This window comes from Euprymna scolopes, chromosome 6, assembly GCF_053919585.1.
Source record: "Euprymna scolopes isolate OS-2025 chromosome 6, ASM5391958v1, whole genome shotgun sequence".
Classification (NCBI taxonomy): Eukaryota; Metazoa; Mollusca; class Cephalopoda; order Sepiida; family Sepiolidae; genus Euprymna; species Euprymna scolopes.
Window position 1 is genome coordinate 50,959,619 of NC_136487.1, and position 13,808 is coordinate 50,973,426.

General features: G+C 34.6%; 1 protein-coding gene across 7 annotated transcripts in view; it reads right to left on the reverse strand.

Moving 5' to 3' along the window:
* Nucleotides 1–13,808, reverse strand: part of LOC145277647 (fasciclin-2-like) — a 248,853-nt gene that overhangs the window by 75,720 nt on the left and 159,325 nt on the right. For all 7 annotated transcript variants that reach the window (XM_080129239.1, XM_080129237.1, XM_080129238.1 and 4 more), the window contains exon 15: nucleotides 4,365–4,566. In XM_080129239.1, coding sequence (XP_079985365.1) covers nucleotides 4,365–4,566 — 202 coding nt within the window. The remainder of the gene's footprint in view (nucleotides 1–4,364; nucleotides 4,567–13,808) is intronic.

Consider the following 13,808-nt stretch of genomic DNA (forward strand, 5'->3'; position numbering starts at 1 on the left):
ATTCGACATGTAATTACTTGTTTTAGACTAGTGTATATTTTGTTATTTCCTTCAACTACATTATTGATACAAATATATTTTGCTACAGTTTTCTTGAAAATACTTAGTCTAACTAAGAAAAAAAAAACACTACCCACAAAAACAGATTACAGGAAAATTATTGTGTTAAATTATACGGAGTTCTCTCCCTTGACTTTATCAATAAATATATATATATATATATATATATATATATAAAGTTAAGCGACTTTCAGGTGTGTTTCACATTTTACTATCAACTGCTTAACATCATACTAAAACAAAAGCTTGAAGATTTCTTGTTTTACAAAAAAATTTGATTACAAAGTTTTTAAAATTAATTTCTGTTTTTTCATAAATATGTTAGCCGTTTCTTGTACTCTCTGACAATGCTGAATAGGAATGGTTTTTATATAGTATTGTAATTTAGGAGGAATAAAACAGAAAGCAGAGTTATGTCTGTTAGAATATAGTATATTTATTATAGGTAATACTATACAGTGAGAATTCAATGATATTAATTAATATTGGCAGTTTAAAGGACCTAACGGATTCATGAAGGCATTTCCAGCCCAATGGGTTATATTTCTGATTCTTCTTTAAACCGCTGGTACCAACAAATTCTCACTGTAGGGTATCACACACACACTTTTTTTTCTTGTTATACAAGCGACTGAGATTACCTATGAATTTAATATTCCCTTAAAACTTCCTCATTCAGAGGAAGCCAATTCAACTCACCTAAGGCAAATGCTATACAAGAAACAAACAACAAATAGTAATACTACAAATCTATTGAAGATTAAGTTTAGAGCTTCCAAAATTATGAACATGATCACATAACAGGTAAAAAGCATTGCTTAACAAGAGGTTCTAAGTGACAGACTACTTCCTTACTACAGCCAATAAGGACTAAGAATAACATACTATTTAATACTTTTACTTGGTTATGGGTCACTAGGAATGAGTAATCTAACCGCTTTAGATTAAATAAAAGGTTCAGTTTGAAATTCCATTCAGGTTCCCAAGTTCAGTATAAAAATTCCTTTCAAAAAGATGCACATAAAGAAAAAAAGTTGTGAAACTTGTGAATATAACAAAGATGAGAATAGTAGTCTGAATAATCCAAATTATCAATCCTTATCTAAAAAAATGTAGAAACATTCTTGATTTTTATTTCTCTCAAAAGTTCTCTCCCTTGAGTTTGTCGATATATAAAGTGATACGACTTCAGGTGTTTGTTCAATCATCACATGATAAAGATGCCTAGAAGCAAAGTACAGTATCTGTTCTGATACTACACTTTACACTTCATCTTTTCTGTCCTTGATCAGTGAAGGCAAAACTCTTAAACTGAGACAATTTAAATTTTTGTCCCAATCCAGAATGTTTCGCTTTGAGGAATTGGATTTTGCCCACATTAAGGAAAGCATGTAAATAGGGATACATCTTATTTTAGAGAGACACAATCATCTCTATATGGAACTCTCTCGGCCATGCTTTATTAATTGATTTGGTTTAACTACATATCAACACGTTTATGGTCATTTTATGTTTAGAACGTTTGGGTTAAGTTCATATTTTTATAATGTCATAACTCTCATATACGTTTATGAATGAGATTGGTTTTGTGTGATTGGCATTTTTAATATATTTTGTAGTAGAAATGTATTTCTTTGAGAATGGTTAGAATATTGTCTATTGTCACTTTCTTAAAACATCTCTTAATGCTGTGATAGTAATGTTTGGTGAGGACAAAGTTACTGCATTCTATTATGATGCATTTGTATATTTTGCCCATTAAACCAAACATTCACGTGGTTGTTCCTGTTCGAGACAGCATTTTAAGATGTGTTTATGTGCTTACTTGCAACAAATATCACCCTAGTCAGGTTCAGTTGCTTTCCTACTGAGCATATAAAGCCTCTCTGACCATTACAACCCAATTTCATCAATTCTGAGCAAGGCCCATAGCCTAAGACTAATTACTTGCAGGTCTAATAGTGCTGTTGATTGCTGCCCAAACTTGGTCACCAGAACATTTGCACCAACCAAGTGTGGAGGACTTGGTAAATGAGAATTGAGCTGCATGCCCAAACCATCTTAGACATCATTGAAGTAGGACAGATGGCAAAGTTTGAAGATTCAATCATCAATGGAGAGCTTGTGTTGGAACTTGTTCCACATAGTGGCAGTGCTGACAGTTGTTGAAGACTTCAAGCCTCTGAATATCAACTGCTCTCATTGGCTAGGTTTTGTAACCACAAAGAAGAATCATCTGCATTTTAGACAGAGATATGCCAACTGGTAGTTGTAAAGATTTCCTCAAAAGTGTCAAGTATCTCAATAAGAAGCTTTGCCTGGTCTTTAATATTTGTTTAAAGGTCATATGTAACTTTAAAAAGAACATTTTTATTGACAAACACATAGATAGAATGGACACATTTTAAGGATATCTCTTCTTGATATTTACCTGCCTCCAATGGCGGGATGATACAACATAAGGGTTGGAAAGTGGCATTTGAAGAACCAACACTCTAGAGAAAGAGCACTCTGGCCTGCAAAATATGTCTGGACAACCCTGCTGGCATTCCTTAGTAGGGGCACCTAAAGTTATTAGCAATAAACTCACTATCTCAAAAGGAAAAGACAAAGCCCAAGAAGGTGAATTTCCTAGAATTGCATAGGACCAAAGTCATAACTTAGTTAACAGGGAAAAACGTCACTTAAAAAATATCCTTGACTGTTGGCTTTAGTGCCGAGGGAAAATCCACGGCTCTTGCTTTATCTTCATATGTAAATACATATGGATCAATTACGTGAAACTCTAAGGATTATTTTATGCAATATAGCAGGAGAATATTTATTCTTTTTTACAAGATAAAACCTTTGAATGTTTGTGCACTAAAAAATGGATATGTGGAGTGGATTTTTATTGATGTTGAAATCTGTACAATTTGATGCCTTGAAGCTGTGTGTGTGTGTGAAAAAAGGTAAAGGAATTCTTAGGTCTTGTTCAGCAAGAGAAACAGACTGCAAAGAATTTCTGAATTGTAAAATGTGTGTAACTTTTAGAAGCGGTAAATATTTGGCAAGGGACAGTGAATTGTTTCTTACCCGGCTCCTCATAACTATCATAACTATCTGGAAATTCTAAACAAACAGAAAAAAAAACTTTGTCAATGCATTTGAAATTGAGGGTTCATTTTTAAATAATAAAATATATTGAAAATTATCTCCCTTATCAAATCCTTTCAAAACCGAACAATGGGTACAAGAGACTAAAATGGAAGGGTAGCTGTATGTGTGAGAGAAGATGAAACTTCATTTTATTTTGGTGATTGTTCACATTGATGATCTTTTAAACCAATGCACTTCAGGTGAAAACATTATTACATACTAACATGTCATGCTGAAATTAGTATAAATTGCCAAATTACAAAAAATAATCCAGTAAAAAATTACAGGCAAAATAGAATTTATCAAATTATAAAGTTTTATCAGATGTTTTAAAATGTGAAAGAGCTGTGTGACTATATCAGTATTATAAACTTACTTATCTCCCTTGACTTAAATTAATGGTCCACCATTTTTAAAAAGTAATTGTGGATGATTTTGTGTGAATAATATATCTAACATTTTCTTACTAGATCATTTTTTACAATTTTTGGAATTTATACAAATTTCGCCATGACACGCAAGTATGTAATGTATTCACCTAAAATGTGTGCTGGTTTAGAAGATCACCAATGTAAACAAATACTATTAAAAAAAAGTTTTTTTTTTTTTTTTTAAAAACACTAATTGGAAAACTGACTTGTCTGTATACCAATGCAGTAAACTCACTGAAAACAAAGTCAGAAAGGAACGACTGCTCCGATAGGCTTGTTGAAAAATTACATATCAACATTTGCCAATGAATGACAAGCATGCTTTACTTGCAAGTTTGTCGGGGACTAACATGAAAAAAGAATAAAAAATAAAAAAGATTATAAAATAAAAAAGGAAGAATAGAAAATAAAAAAGAAGAAAATAAAATAAAAAAGAAAATGCATCCAAAAAACATTTTTTTTTTTTTTTTGTTAAAAGACCGAATATATTTTTCACAAAAATAAGAAAAAGTTATCTTGAAATGAGACAACACAGACACAAAAAAGAAATGTAATCAGATATATAAACAATAATTAAAATGGGAGTGGGGGTGGAAGGGAAATAAGAGTACAAAATAACAATAACAACAAAAACTAAAACAAGACAACATTAAAACAAAAAAAAAAAAACGATTATATAAAACAAAGGGTTAATGATGTGCATATGGGAGGGGGATATAAAATAACGTTACTTACTTTCTTTAGTTAAAATTATCTTTGGTCGTGGTGCCGAATCACCCATTGCATTGATCGCCACGACTTGGACTTCATAGTATGTGTTGGGTTGCAAATTATGCAACACGTAGCTTGTCGTGTCCTTAACTGTGTGCGCGCTAAATTTACCGTTCTGGGCATCAGGATCAACTTCCCAAGGCTCAACATCTTTTTTAATATGAACCTAAACAGAACAATAGAATTATTAGAAAAGAATTAGTTGAAGGATTCGTTTGGTTAACATTTACAGCATACCAATCTTTCTTAGGCTATTTCATCCTGTAACCGATCATATTTTAAAAATAAATCGAGTGGCCGATGTTCTCCCTACTACCACATTCTCACAGAAGAGACGTTGCAAATCTCTACTTGATCATTATTTTCACGGCACATGATTCAATCTGTGATAGCTTCTGTGTAAAGCATTCTAAACAAACAAAACACTCATTTATCTACAACCATTATCAACAATTTCCCTTACTTTTGATCTGTGCCTAAAATTAAACAAGAATTCCTTGAGCAACGTTTCCTTCCTAGAACTGCTAGCCTGTGGAATACAATACTGCAGAGCTGTTTCCTAGCTGACTATAACATGATCATTTTAAACAAACAAGTCATCCTCTTAAATAATCAAATTCTAACAAATTTCCATCGTTACCAATCATCATTGTTGTCTCACTGGCTACCTGATACTCATTAACTCTTATCCTCAAGTGGCCTTTGGATCTTGATAAGTGGTGAGCCCATAGCAAAAACAAAAAAATGATAACAAACAACTCTGCTAATTCAATGGTTGCCCTGCACTACAATTTATAAAAGGAAAATACAAAATACATTCTATTACAAATGAACGTTTCGTACAACGTAGGAAAAAAAATAATACAATAGCCCTAATATTCAAACATAATTCATCATTACACATTTCTTCAATTACCTACATTGCATGCTCTGTGTCCAATGCAACACTTCATCTCAAATAACACAATGTTTCCACTGCAAAATTAACTCCTTCTGACAAGTCATCCTCACAAGAGCATTAGCTGGGTCATGTCCTTCACCATCAATCAAGAGAGTTCATCTCTGAAGCAATTGCCCCAGCATCCATATATAGTGTCAGAAAAACAAAAAAAAACAAAAGCAAAACAATGTGGTAGACAACAAAAACTCTGCCTGATGACAGTTAAATCTGACCTGGAACCCAATCTGGGCTGCCATGTCTAAGGATTGGAATAGCGAGTAGCTAAACATCGCCTAATCATTAATCTCAAGTTGTCAGGCTTAGTTAGGTGCAGCACCATGGATGGATGGATGATTCCGGTGAACGTTGATTCAAGTACAAGGCGTACATTTGTTTTTCACCCATTTCTTCTAATCAATAAGCTTCAAATCTCTTAAACAGCTGAAACATGTACAAATTTTAAATGAATGGAAATGTTTTGAACAAAAACTTGTTTAAAAATCATGTACGCATTTCTAACAGAATTAAAAATTATAAACATAAAAAATAACTTAAGACAGAAAACTACGACAAAGCTCATTTCATTCTGTATTAAAGAATGTGGCAGATGACTAAAAAAATGTTAATCTATAAAGTTGATTTTCTTTCTCTTGCTCTGACACTGATATTAAAAGCCTACTTTTTCTATTTAAAATTATTAAAATGAACTTCTTAATATATTCAGTCATGGATATGTGAGCAACTACATGAAGGTTAACCAACTTGCATATTCCTTTGTAAAACAAGTGTTAATTACTTGTTTATTTTTATGGTTTTTTTATTAGATGACTGATTTTATTACACTGAATTCTATTATGCATAGTTTCTACATTCTGCATAATTGCATAGAATTTAAGACAAAAATGTCCTATCACACTGAAATAATTCTCAAAACGACAAGGTACTTTAACAAGGCTGACTGAGAAGCCATCAAGTATCTCATCAGAAATGCCTAATGAAGAAATATCTTTTCTCTTTCTACAGAATAGTGTGCAAATGAGACCACTGAATAGTTCAAAGCAGCAATTGAAGCACATGTTCCCACATGGAAGTTCTATAGCAAACCCAGTTCTCCCCAATGGTTTACTTCTACTTACGCAGTTGCCATTGCTCAAAGACAGCATGCATACCACAGATTTATCCAACATAAGTCCAGTACAAACAGACAAAAGTTTATCGAAGATTGAAACCACTAGAAAACGCATTGAAGCACAGAAATTAGGAACCCGTGATTTCTGGAAAATCTACAACAGTGTAGTAAATAATGGGCAATCAACAATTCCCCACTATTAAACAATCATGAGGCTGTTTGCACAGCAACTGATAAGGCCAACATGCTTGCCAGTCGGTTTGCTTCAAAATCTACATTGCACCCAGCAAACCACTTCCTCCCTGACTCCTTTGCAGACAGACACCACACTAGATGATCTGAAAATCACCCCTCCTCAAGTGCATGATATTATAAAAAACCTACACATCTCAAAAGCATGCGAACCTGATTTCATCCCAGCTGTATTATTAAAAAAATGCACCACTGAGGTTGCTCCAGTTCTCTCCAAACTTTACAACCAATGCCTTAATGAATCTTGCTTTCCTGACTGCTGGAAAACTGCTTCTGTGGTACCAGTTTACAAGAATTCTGGTGAAAAAACTGACCCATTAAATTATCGCCTCATTATCCTCCCTCCTTTCACCAAAATATTTGAGTCCATAATTAATAAAGTTCTAGTCCACCACCTTACAGTTGCTAAACTTCTGTCTGACCAACAATATGGATTTAGGCAAGCCCATTCTATTGCAGATATCCTAACTAATCTCTGAACGTATATACCATACACTGGACAGTAGCCATAGATAGATCTAAGGCTTTTGACAGGGTATAGCATGATGGTCTTCTCAGAAAAATCAGATCATATGGTATCACTGGACGAATACTTAACATAATTAAATCCTTCTTAAATTAGAGAAGAATCCAGGTTGTCCTCAACGGTCATATCTAAACAATATGATATAAATGCAGGTGTACTTCAGGTGTTGATCCTTGAACTTTTATTTTTCCTAATATTCATAAATAACCTCCCTGATAAAATTGTCTCCGAAATGGCTATACTTGCTGATGACACAACGCTCTATAACAGACATGAAGGGAAAACGAATGAACACGTATCTAAGGCAATGGCAAAAACCCTAGAGGAAGACCTCCAGTTTGTCATGGAATGGAGACAAAAATGGATGGTAACTGATATGTCGTGTGTAACGCTAAGCAAGTGTTCAACAACCCTCTGTTCTAGTTGGTGTCGGTTTATAAATATGAGCCATCTGCTCATATGTAAATTATACTTAACTTGCATATCACTACATCTCCCTATAATGGTGAGGTTTCATGCCGCAAGTACTTTTGTACTTCTCGTGCCCTCCTGAACATCTTCCTTTATCATTCTCCTTTTCCTTGGAGATCTGGATCTATCACGTCTTTCCCTATCATCGCAGTGTTCCTCCTGCATATTTTGATCTCCCTCTTTTGCCTTGTCCCATTCTACTTCTTCCTCTTCTATGTCGTCCCACTCTACTTCTTCCTCTGCAGTCTCATTCTGCAACTCTTCTGCTACGTTAATAATGGGCAGCTCTGAAGGCATTTCCTAATCCGATTGTTCTCCTTAGTATCTTATTTGGTCAGCATGAGCTTGAACACTGTTCCCATTTTCTTTATTTAATATTGCAGTATTATGTCGTTTCTGCATAATAAATTCTGCTGTCTCGGCTTCTGTATTCCTATTTCTTTTGTACCACATCTTTTGATTTGTAGCATATGACATACTTAAAAGAGACCTTAATTGTCTGCCCATTAAGGCAGACGGACTTTCTGGCCTGCCTGCATGCAGAATTGTTCTATAACTTAGTAATAATCTTGGTAGGAAAGCATTGATTTTCTCCTTCTGTTGCACGCATGCTTTTATGCCCTTCTTTACCACCTGGACCATCATTTCCGCTATCCCGTTACTTTGAGAGTGGTAGGGAGGGGTCTTGTAAGGTCTGCATCCTATTTTTCTTAACCATTCATGCAAATCAGCATCGGCAAATTCTGGCGCGTTATCCGTCACCAATGTTCTCGGTATCCCATTTCTCGAAAATATTACTCTTAATATTTGTTTTATGGTGGTACTTTTTTATCAGGTACTCTCACCACTTCAGGCCAACCTGAATATGTGTCTGCTAATATTAATAATATTCCTATTTCATTGACATAGGCATGATCCATGTGTACTCTGCTCCATGGTTCTACTTCTCGGGGTCATACATGTATTTTCTTTTGCTTGAAATTCCTGAGTTCTGTGCATTTTGTGCATCTTTTACGTAGTCCTCTACGTCTCTTGAGTGCCCCGGCCACCATGCTTCCAATTTTAATCTTATTTGCATAGCTGCTACTCCACAATGTACATCATCAGGGACACTTTTTATAACCTGTTTCCTCTGTGTTTCTGGGGGAACAACCAAATCTCCATTACATATTATCCAGTTTATATCTTATTTCTTTGAATGGTCTTTCAGCCATTGAACAATTTCCCCAGCGATTCTCTTTTATCCTCAACACTATTCTATTTAACACTGTGTCATTTGTAGTTTCAGTAGCCATTTTATCTACAGAAATTACATCGGTTTCTACAAGGTGCAGGAATGTGTCTTCAAATTCTTTGTTGTTTTTGTCCTTATCCTCTCTATAAAACCTAAATCTAGATAAAGCATCAACGTGCGGTATCGTATTCCCTTTAACATACTCAATGTCAAAGTCGAATGCCATCAGTCTGATCACCCAACGTAATATTCTGGACGTTGTAACTTTCGGTAGTTCTTTTCTTGGGTTGAAAATAAATTCCATTGGTCTGTGATCATTTTTCAACAAGAATTTTTTTTCCATCAAAAACTGTCTTGCTCTATTCGTTGTCCACAGTATGGCTAGTGCCTCCCTTTCCATATTAGAATAATTGTGTTCAGTAGTTGTTAATCTCTTCGATAAGTACATTACGGGATGACCCTCTTGTGACAAAATACTGGATACGGAATGCTCACTAGTGTAAGTAGTTAGAGTTATGTCCTTAGGGTCAAAAATTTGTACTATTGGCTTTTTCACCAGAATCTGTTTTAAGTTTTCAAAGGCTTTCTGTTGTTCTAACCAAATTAACTCTGCATTTTTTTTTTAACTTTACAAACGGTTTTGTCAACTCATTATATTTTGATACATATTTCTTATAAAAGTTTACCAAACCCAAGAAAGACTCAAACTCTTTTATTTTTTGGTGTAGCCACTTTTAGAATTTTCTCTATTAAATCCCTTCCTTTGATATTGAGTAACCCAAAAATGATATTTCATTACTGTTGGTTATACACTTTTTTGTATTTACTGTCATGCCAGCGTCTCTTAGCCAGTTCAGTATATTTTCAGTTTTTTTCTTTAAATCATCTTCATTTAAATCTCCAACACATATCGTCTTGATAACATGGTATTTTCAACATTTCCTATTACTTTTTCAATAGCTTTTTGAAAAATTGCACTTGCCGTTTTTATGCCATACGGCATCCTTTTCCACCTTAACAGACCTATAGGTGTGTTTATCGTCCTCACTTCTTTTAAATTTTCATCTATGGGAATTTGGTGGTAAGCTGATTTTAGGTCTATCTTCAAAAATACTTTCCTTGCGGCAAGTTTATGTAAAGCTACTTCCAAATTTGAAATAAGGTACAAGTCGGCACAAACTTTATGGTTCACCCTTATTTTATAATCTCCACAAATTCTCAAGTCACCGCCTTTTTTTTTTTAATACCCCAATGGGTAATGCCCATTTACTTCCTCCTGAAGGGGCAGGTTCTAATAAATCTTCCTTTATTAACTTTCGCAACTTAGCTATTACTAACGGTAATAAATGCACTGGTACTTTTCTCGCTTCGTGGTAGGAGGAGGGGGGGGACGACATTTTCTTTTAATTTCAGGCTAGCTTCATAATTTTTTAATTTCCCTGTTTTTTCCATTTCTATCTCATTATCAACTTATTTTTTAATACATCATTCCCAATAGTCCATGCGTTTATCGGCAATTTGTAACTATAATGGATACTACTTCATATTTTCCTTTTAGTTCTATTGAACCTTCAAAGTAACCCATAATTGCTATAATCGAGCCATCAAACTGATGTAATTGTAGATTGCTTTTTTTTTTTAAACACGGTTTTCTCATTTTTTCCCACAAATTTCTGGGAATTATAGTTACTTCACTGCCAGTATCTATCTGCATTTCAAAAACACAATTGTTGATTTTCATTTTTATTTTTGTATCTCCATTCCTTGATCCAGTATTTTGTATATTATCCTTCTTTACATTAAAAATTTGTCTATTTTCATCCTCTATTCTTTCCACATTTTTCGTTTTACATACTTTGACGTAATTCTTTTTTAAACACTTGGAACATATTTTTCCAAACGGTGGCCATTTTTCTTTTTTCCTTTCATGAATTTTTCCACAGTACATTTTTTTTCTTTTTGTTTCTACTGTATATGTGTCAACAATTATTTCTTTGTAGGATTTTTTTTTATTTTGGTTGTATGCATGTATTAATTCCTGCTGTTGTATAAATTCTAGACACATATTTAAGGGCATGTTTGTAAGTTGTAATTGTTCCATTAGCTTATATCTATGTGCCGAATTATGCATACCTTCAATTAATCTAAGTTGGATTAAGTCTTCTTCTGTTGTTTGTTCTTTTGTTCCTAGTTTTTCAAATTCACAGTATTTACTTGCACTTCTTAACCGGTGTAAATATTTTACTATCGCTTCATCCACTTCCTGCTTCATTGACATAAACTTGGTCCTTTCTGCAATCACCAGTCTTTTTTTTGACCTCATGCTTTCCTTGATAACCAGACATATTTCTTCGAAAGTCATTTCTTCTAGTTCTCGAGGGTACACCATTGTAGCAACCTTCATAATTGCTTCACAACCAACGTCAGCCATGAACAAGTTGGTGATTTCATTCTCCCCTCGTTTTTTTTTGTCTTTCAACTTTTTGCTTCTCGCATTAGCAGCAAAGCAACGAATCCAAGTATCTACGTATGCCGGGTCTTCAAAGACCAGAGAACATCCTATCAGCGACGCCATTGATATGTCATGTATAACGCTAAGTAAGCGTTCAACAACCCTTTGTTTTAGTTGGTATCGGTTTATAAATATGAGCTATCTGCTCATATGTAAATTATACTTAATTTGCATATCACTACAGTAACATTGAATGCTGCCAAGACTAAGCTTGTTTCCTTTAATAATTACAAGAAACTTCGACCACCAATAGTTATGGCTAATGATACATTACCTGAAAATATTTTGTTCAAACTCCTCGGCTTAATGTTCACAGGGAACATGAGTTAGAACAGATACATAAAGAGCATTGCCATGGCTACCACGAGGTAGGTAGGCTCTCTCTACTGTGCTAAAAGTTACTTACGCCTGAAAGTATCCTGTACCTCTACAAGGCCACCATTCAACAATGTATGGAGTATTGTTGTCTTATTTGGGCTGGTGCATCTGCTACTAGTCTCTCACTCCTAGACAAGGTTCAAAAGAGTCGCCAACCTAATAGGTCCTGAACTGTCATCTAGGCTTCAGCCTCTGTCCCATTGATGAAATATTGCATCCCTCTGTTTTACAAATATTTTAATGATGAACCACAAGCCCTTGTACCCCTTTGACATAAATATCCCCGACAAAAGCAAAATCCCACCTCTACACATTAGATTTCCAGATGCCAGAAAGCCTTCTACGCTAATAGTTTCTTCCCCAGAACTGCTAGACTTTGGAATTCCCTCCCAGGTTCCTGCTACCCTGACTGTACTGACATGCAGAAGTTCAAGTGTAATGTAAACAGAGATCTTGCTACTCAACTCCCAACATAGTATCCTTGCAATTATGTCCCAGATAGTAGTCCCCGACATCAAAGTGGCACTATGCCCTGTTTTGGGTGGAAATGCAATAAAAAAAAAAATTAAAAAAAAACGAAAAAAAAAAAGTAACCTTGGTGGTGGTGGTGTGTGTGTATATGCGCACAAAAAGTCTCTACCAAACTCCTCTCTGAATATTGATCTAGAGTTGAAATTTACTATATAGTTGGACCTGTAGCATCTTTCAATTTGTTTTTTAACTGGCAAAAAATTGCTGCTAAGGGGTCAAAATTGAAAACAAAACAGCTGACCATGGCAGGGTAACTTGAATAAAACATTACTCCTACTGTTACTTTTGCACATGTGCAAAATCAAACATTCATAGCTCAAAGTCAATTTTTAACCTTTTGTGTCCATTTGTCGGTAGCTCAGATGATAACGATGCTGGAAAGATAAATAATGACTAAGGCTAGAGCGCTAAACGTTCTGGTTTCAATTCTAGTAGATGATACCCAAGTCATTTTTTTTTTATAACTTTTGAAATCATTACTATATATTGGATAATAATCAATAGAGAATTGGCTCTATAAGATATCTGCATGAATTAAAATATATTTATGCATATTTTATGATTCGGCAATGCCAGGTAGACTTCTAGTCCTTAATAAAATAAAATAGAATAAACTTCAATTTGAATTCTGGATGCCCAATTAAAGTCAGACTGAGCTAATCAACAAAAGTGATTAAAAAAACCCATTTTTTTAAATTCAACCTAAACAAGGCACATTGCCACTGAAGCTTAAGGGACTACTGTGATTAGGGCCATATTTATAAAGCATCATTAGTGGGGAGTTATCTAGCAAAGTGTTTGTTGACATTACATTAATTTCTGCATGTTGGTACAATCAGAAATATGGAGCAGGGAAGGAATTCCAAAGGCAAGCGGTTTGAGGATAGAAGCTATTAGAGTAGAAAGTTTTTTTGGTATTTAAGGACCTGTATAGGGAAGAAATGGGAATTTGCTACTAGTTAGGTTTGTACAGTGTATTTATGTGAAAGTGGTAGAAGTCTAGAAATGAGGCCTGCTGATCCTGATGATCTGGGAGATGAGGAACGTTACTGCCTGTGTCAGGGAATGGGATAGAAGATAAGTTATATGTGATGCAACCATCTATGTCTGTAACTAGAGAAACCAAGCCAATTACTGTGGTGCATATTAAAGTCACTAAATACATGTACTTGGGCACAAGTATCAAGGAAGAATTTAATCCTTGGTGCACAGTTTCAATGCTGCAATGTGGTAGAGGTTCAGTTTTGGTTTCGTTATTAGTGCCAATGGTCCAGAGCCTATAGTTCGTTTGTAAGGTCAAATTAATTCGACCAAGTAGATTAATATGTTGTCTGAGTATTTTCTACCCTACTTTAGCCAGAATTTACGTGATAATCCCATCGTCATGCAGGATAATGTTTCCATTCACACAGCTGGCAATGTGAAAAGGTTCCTT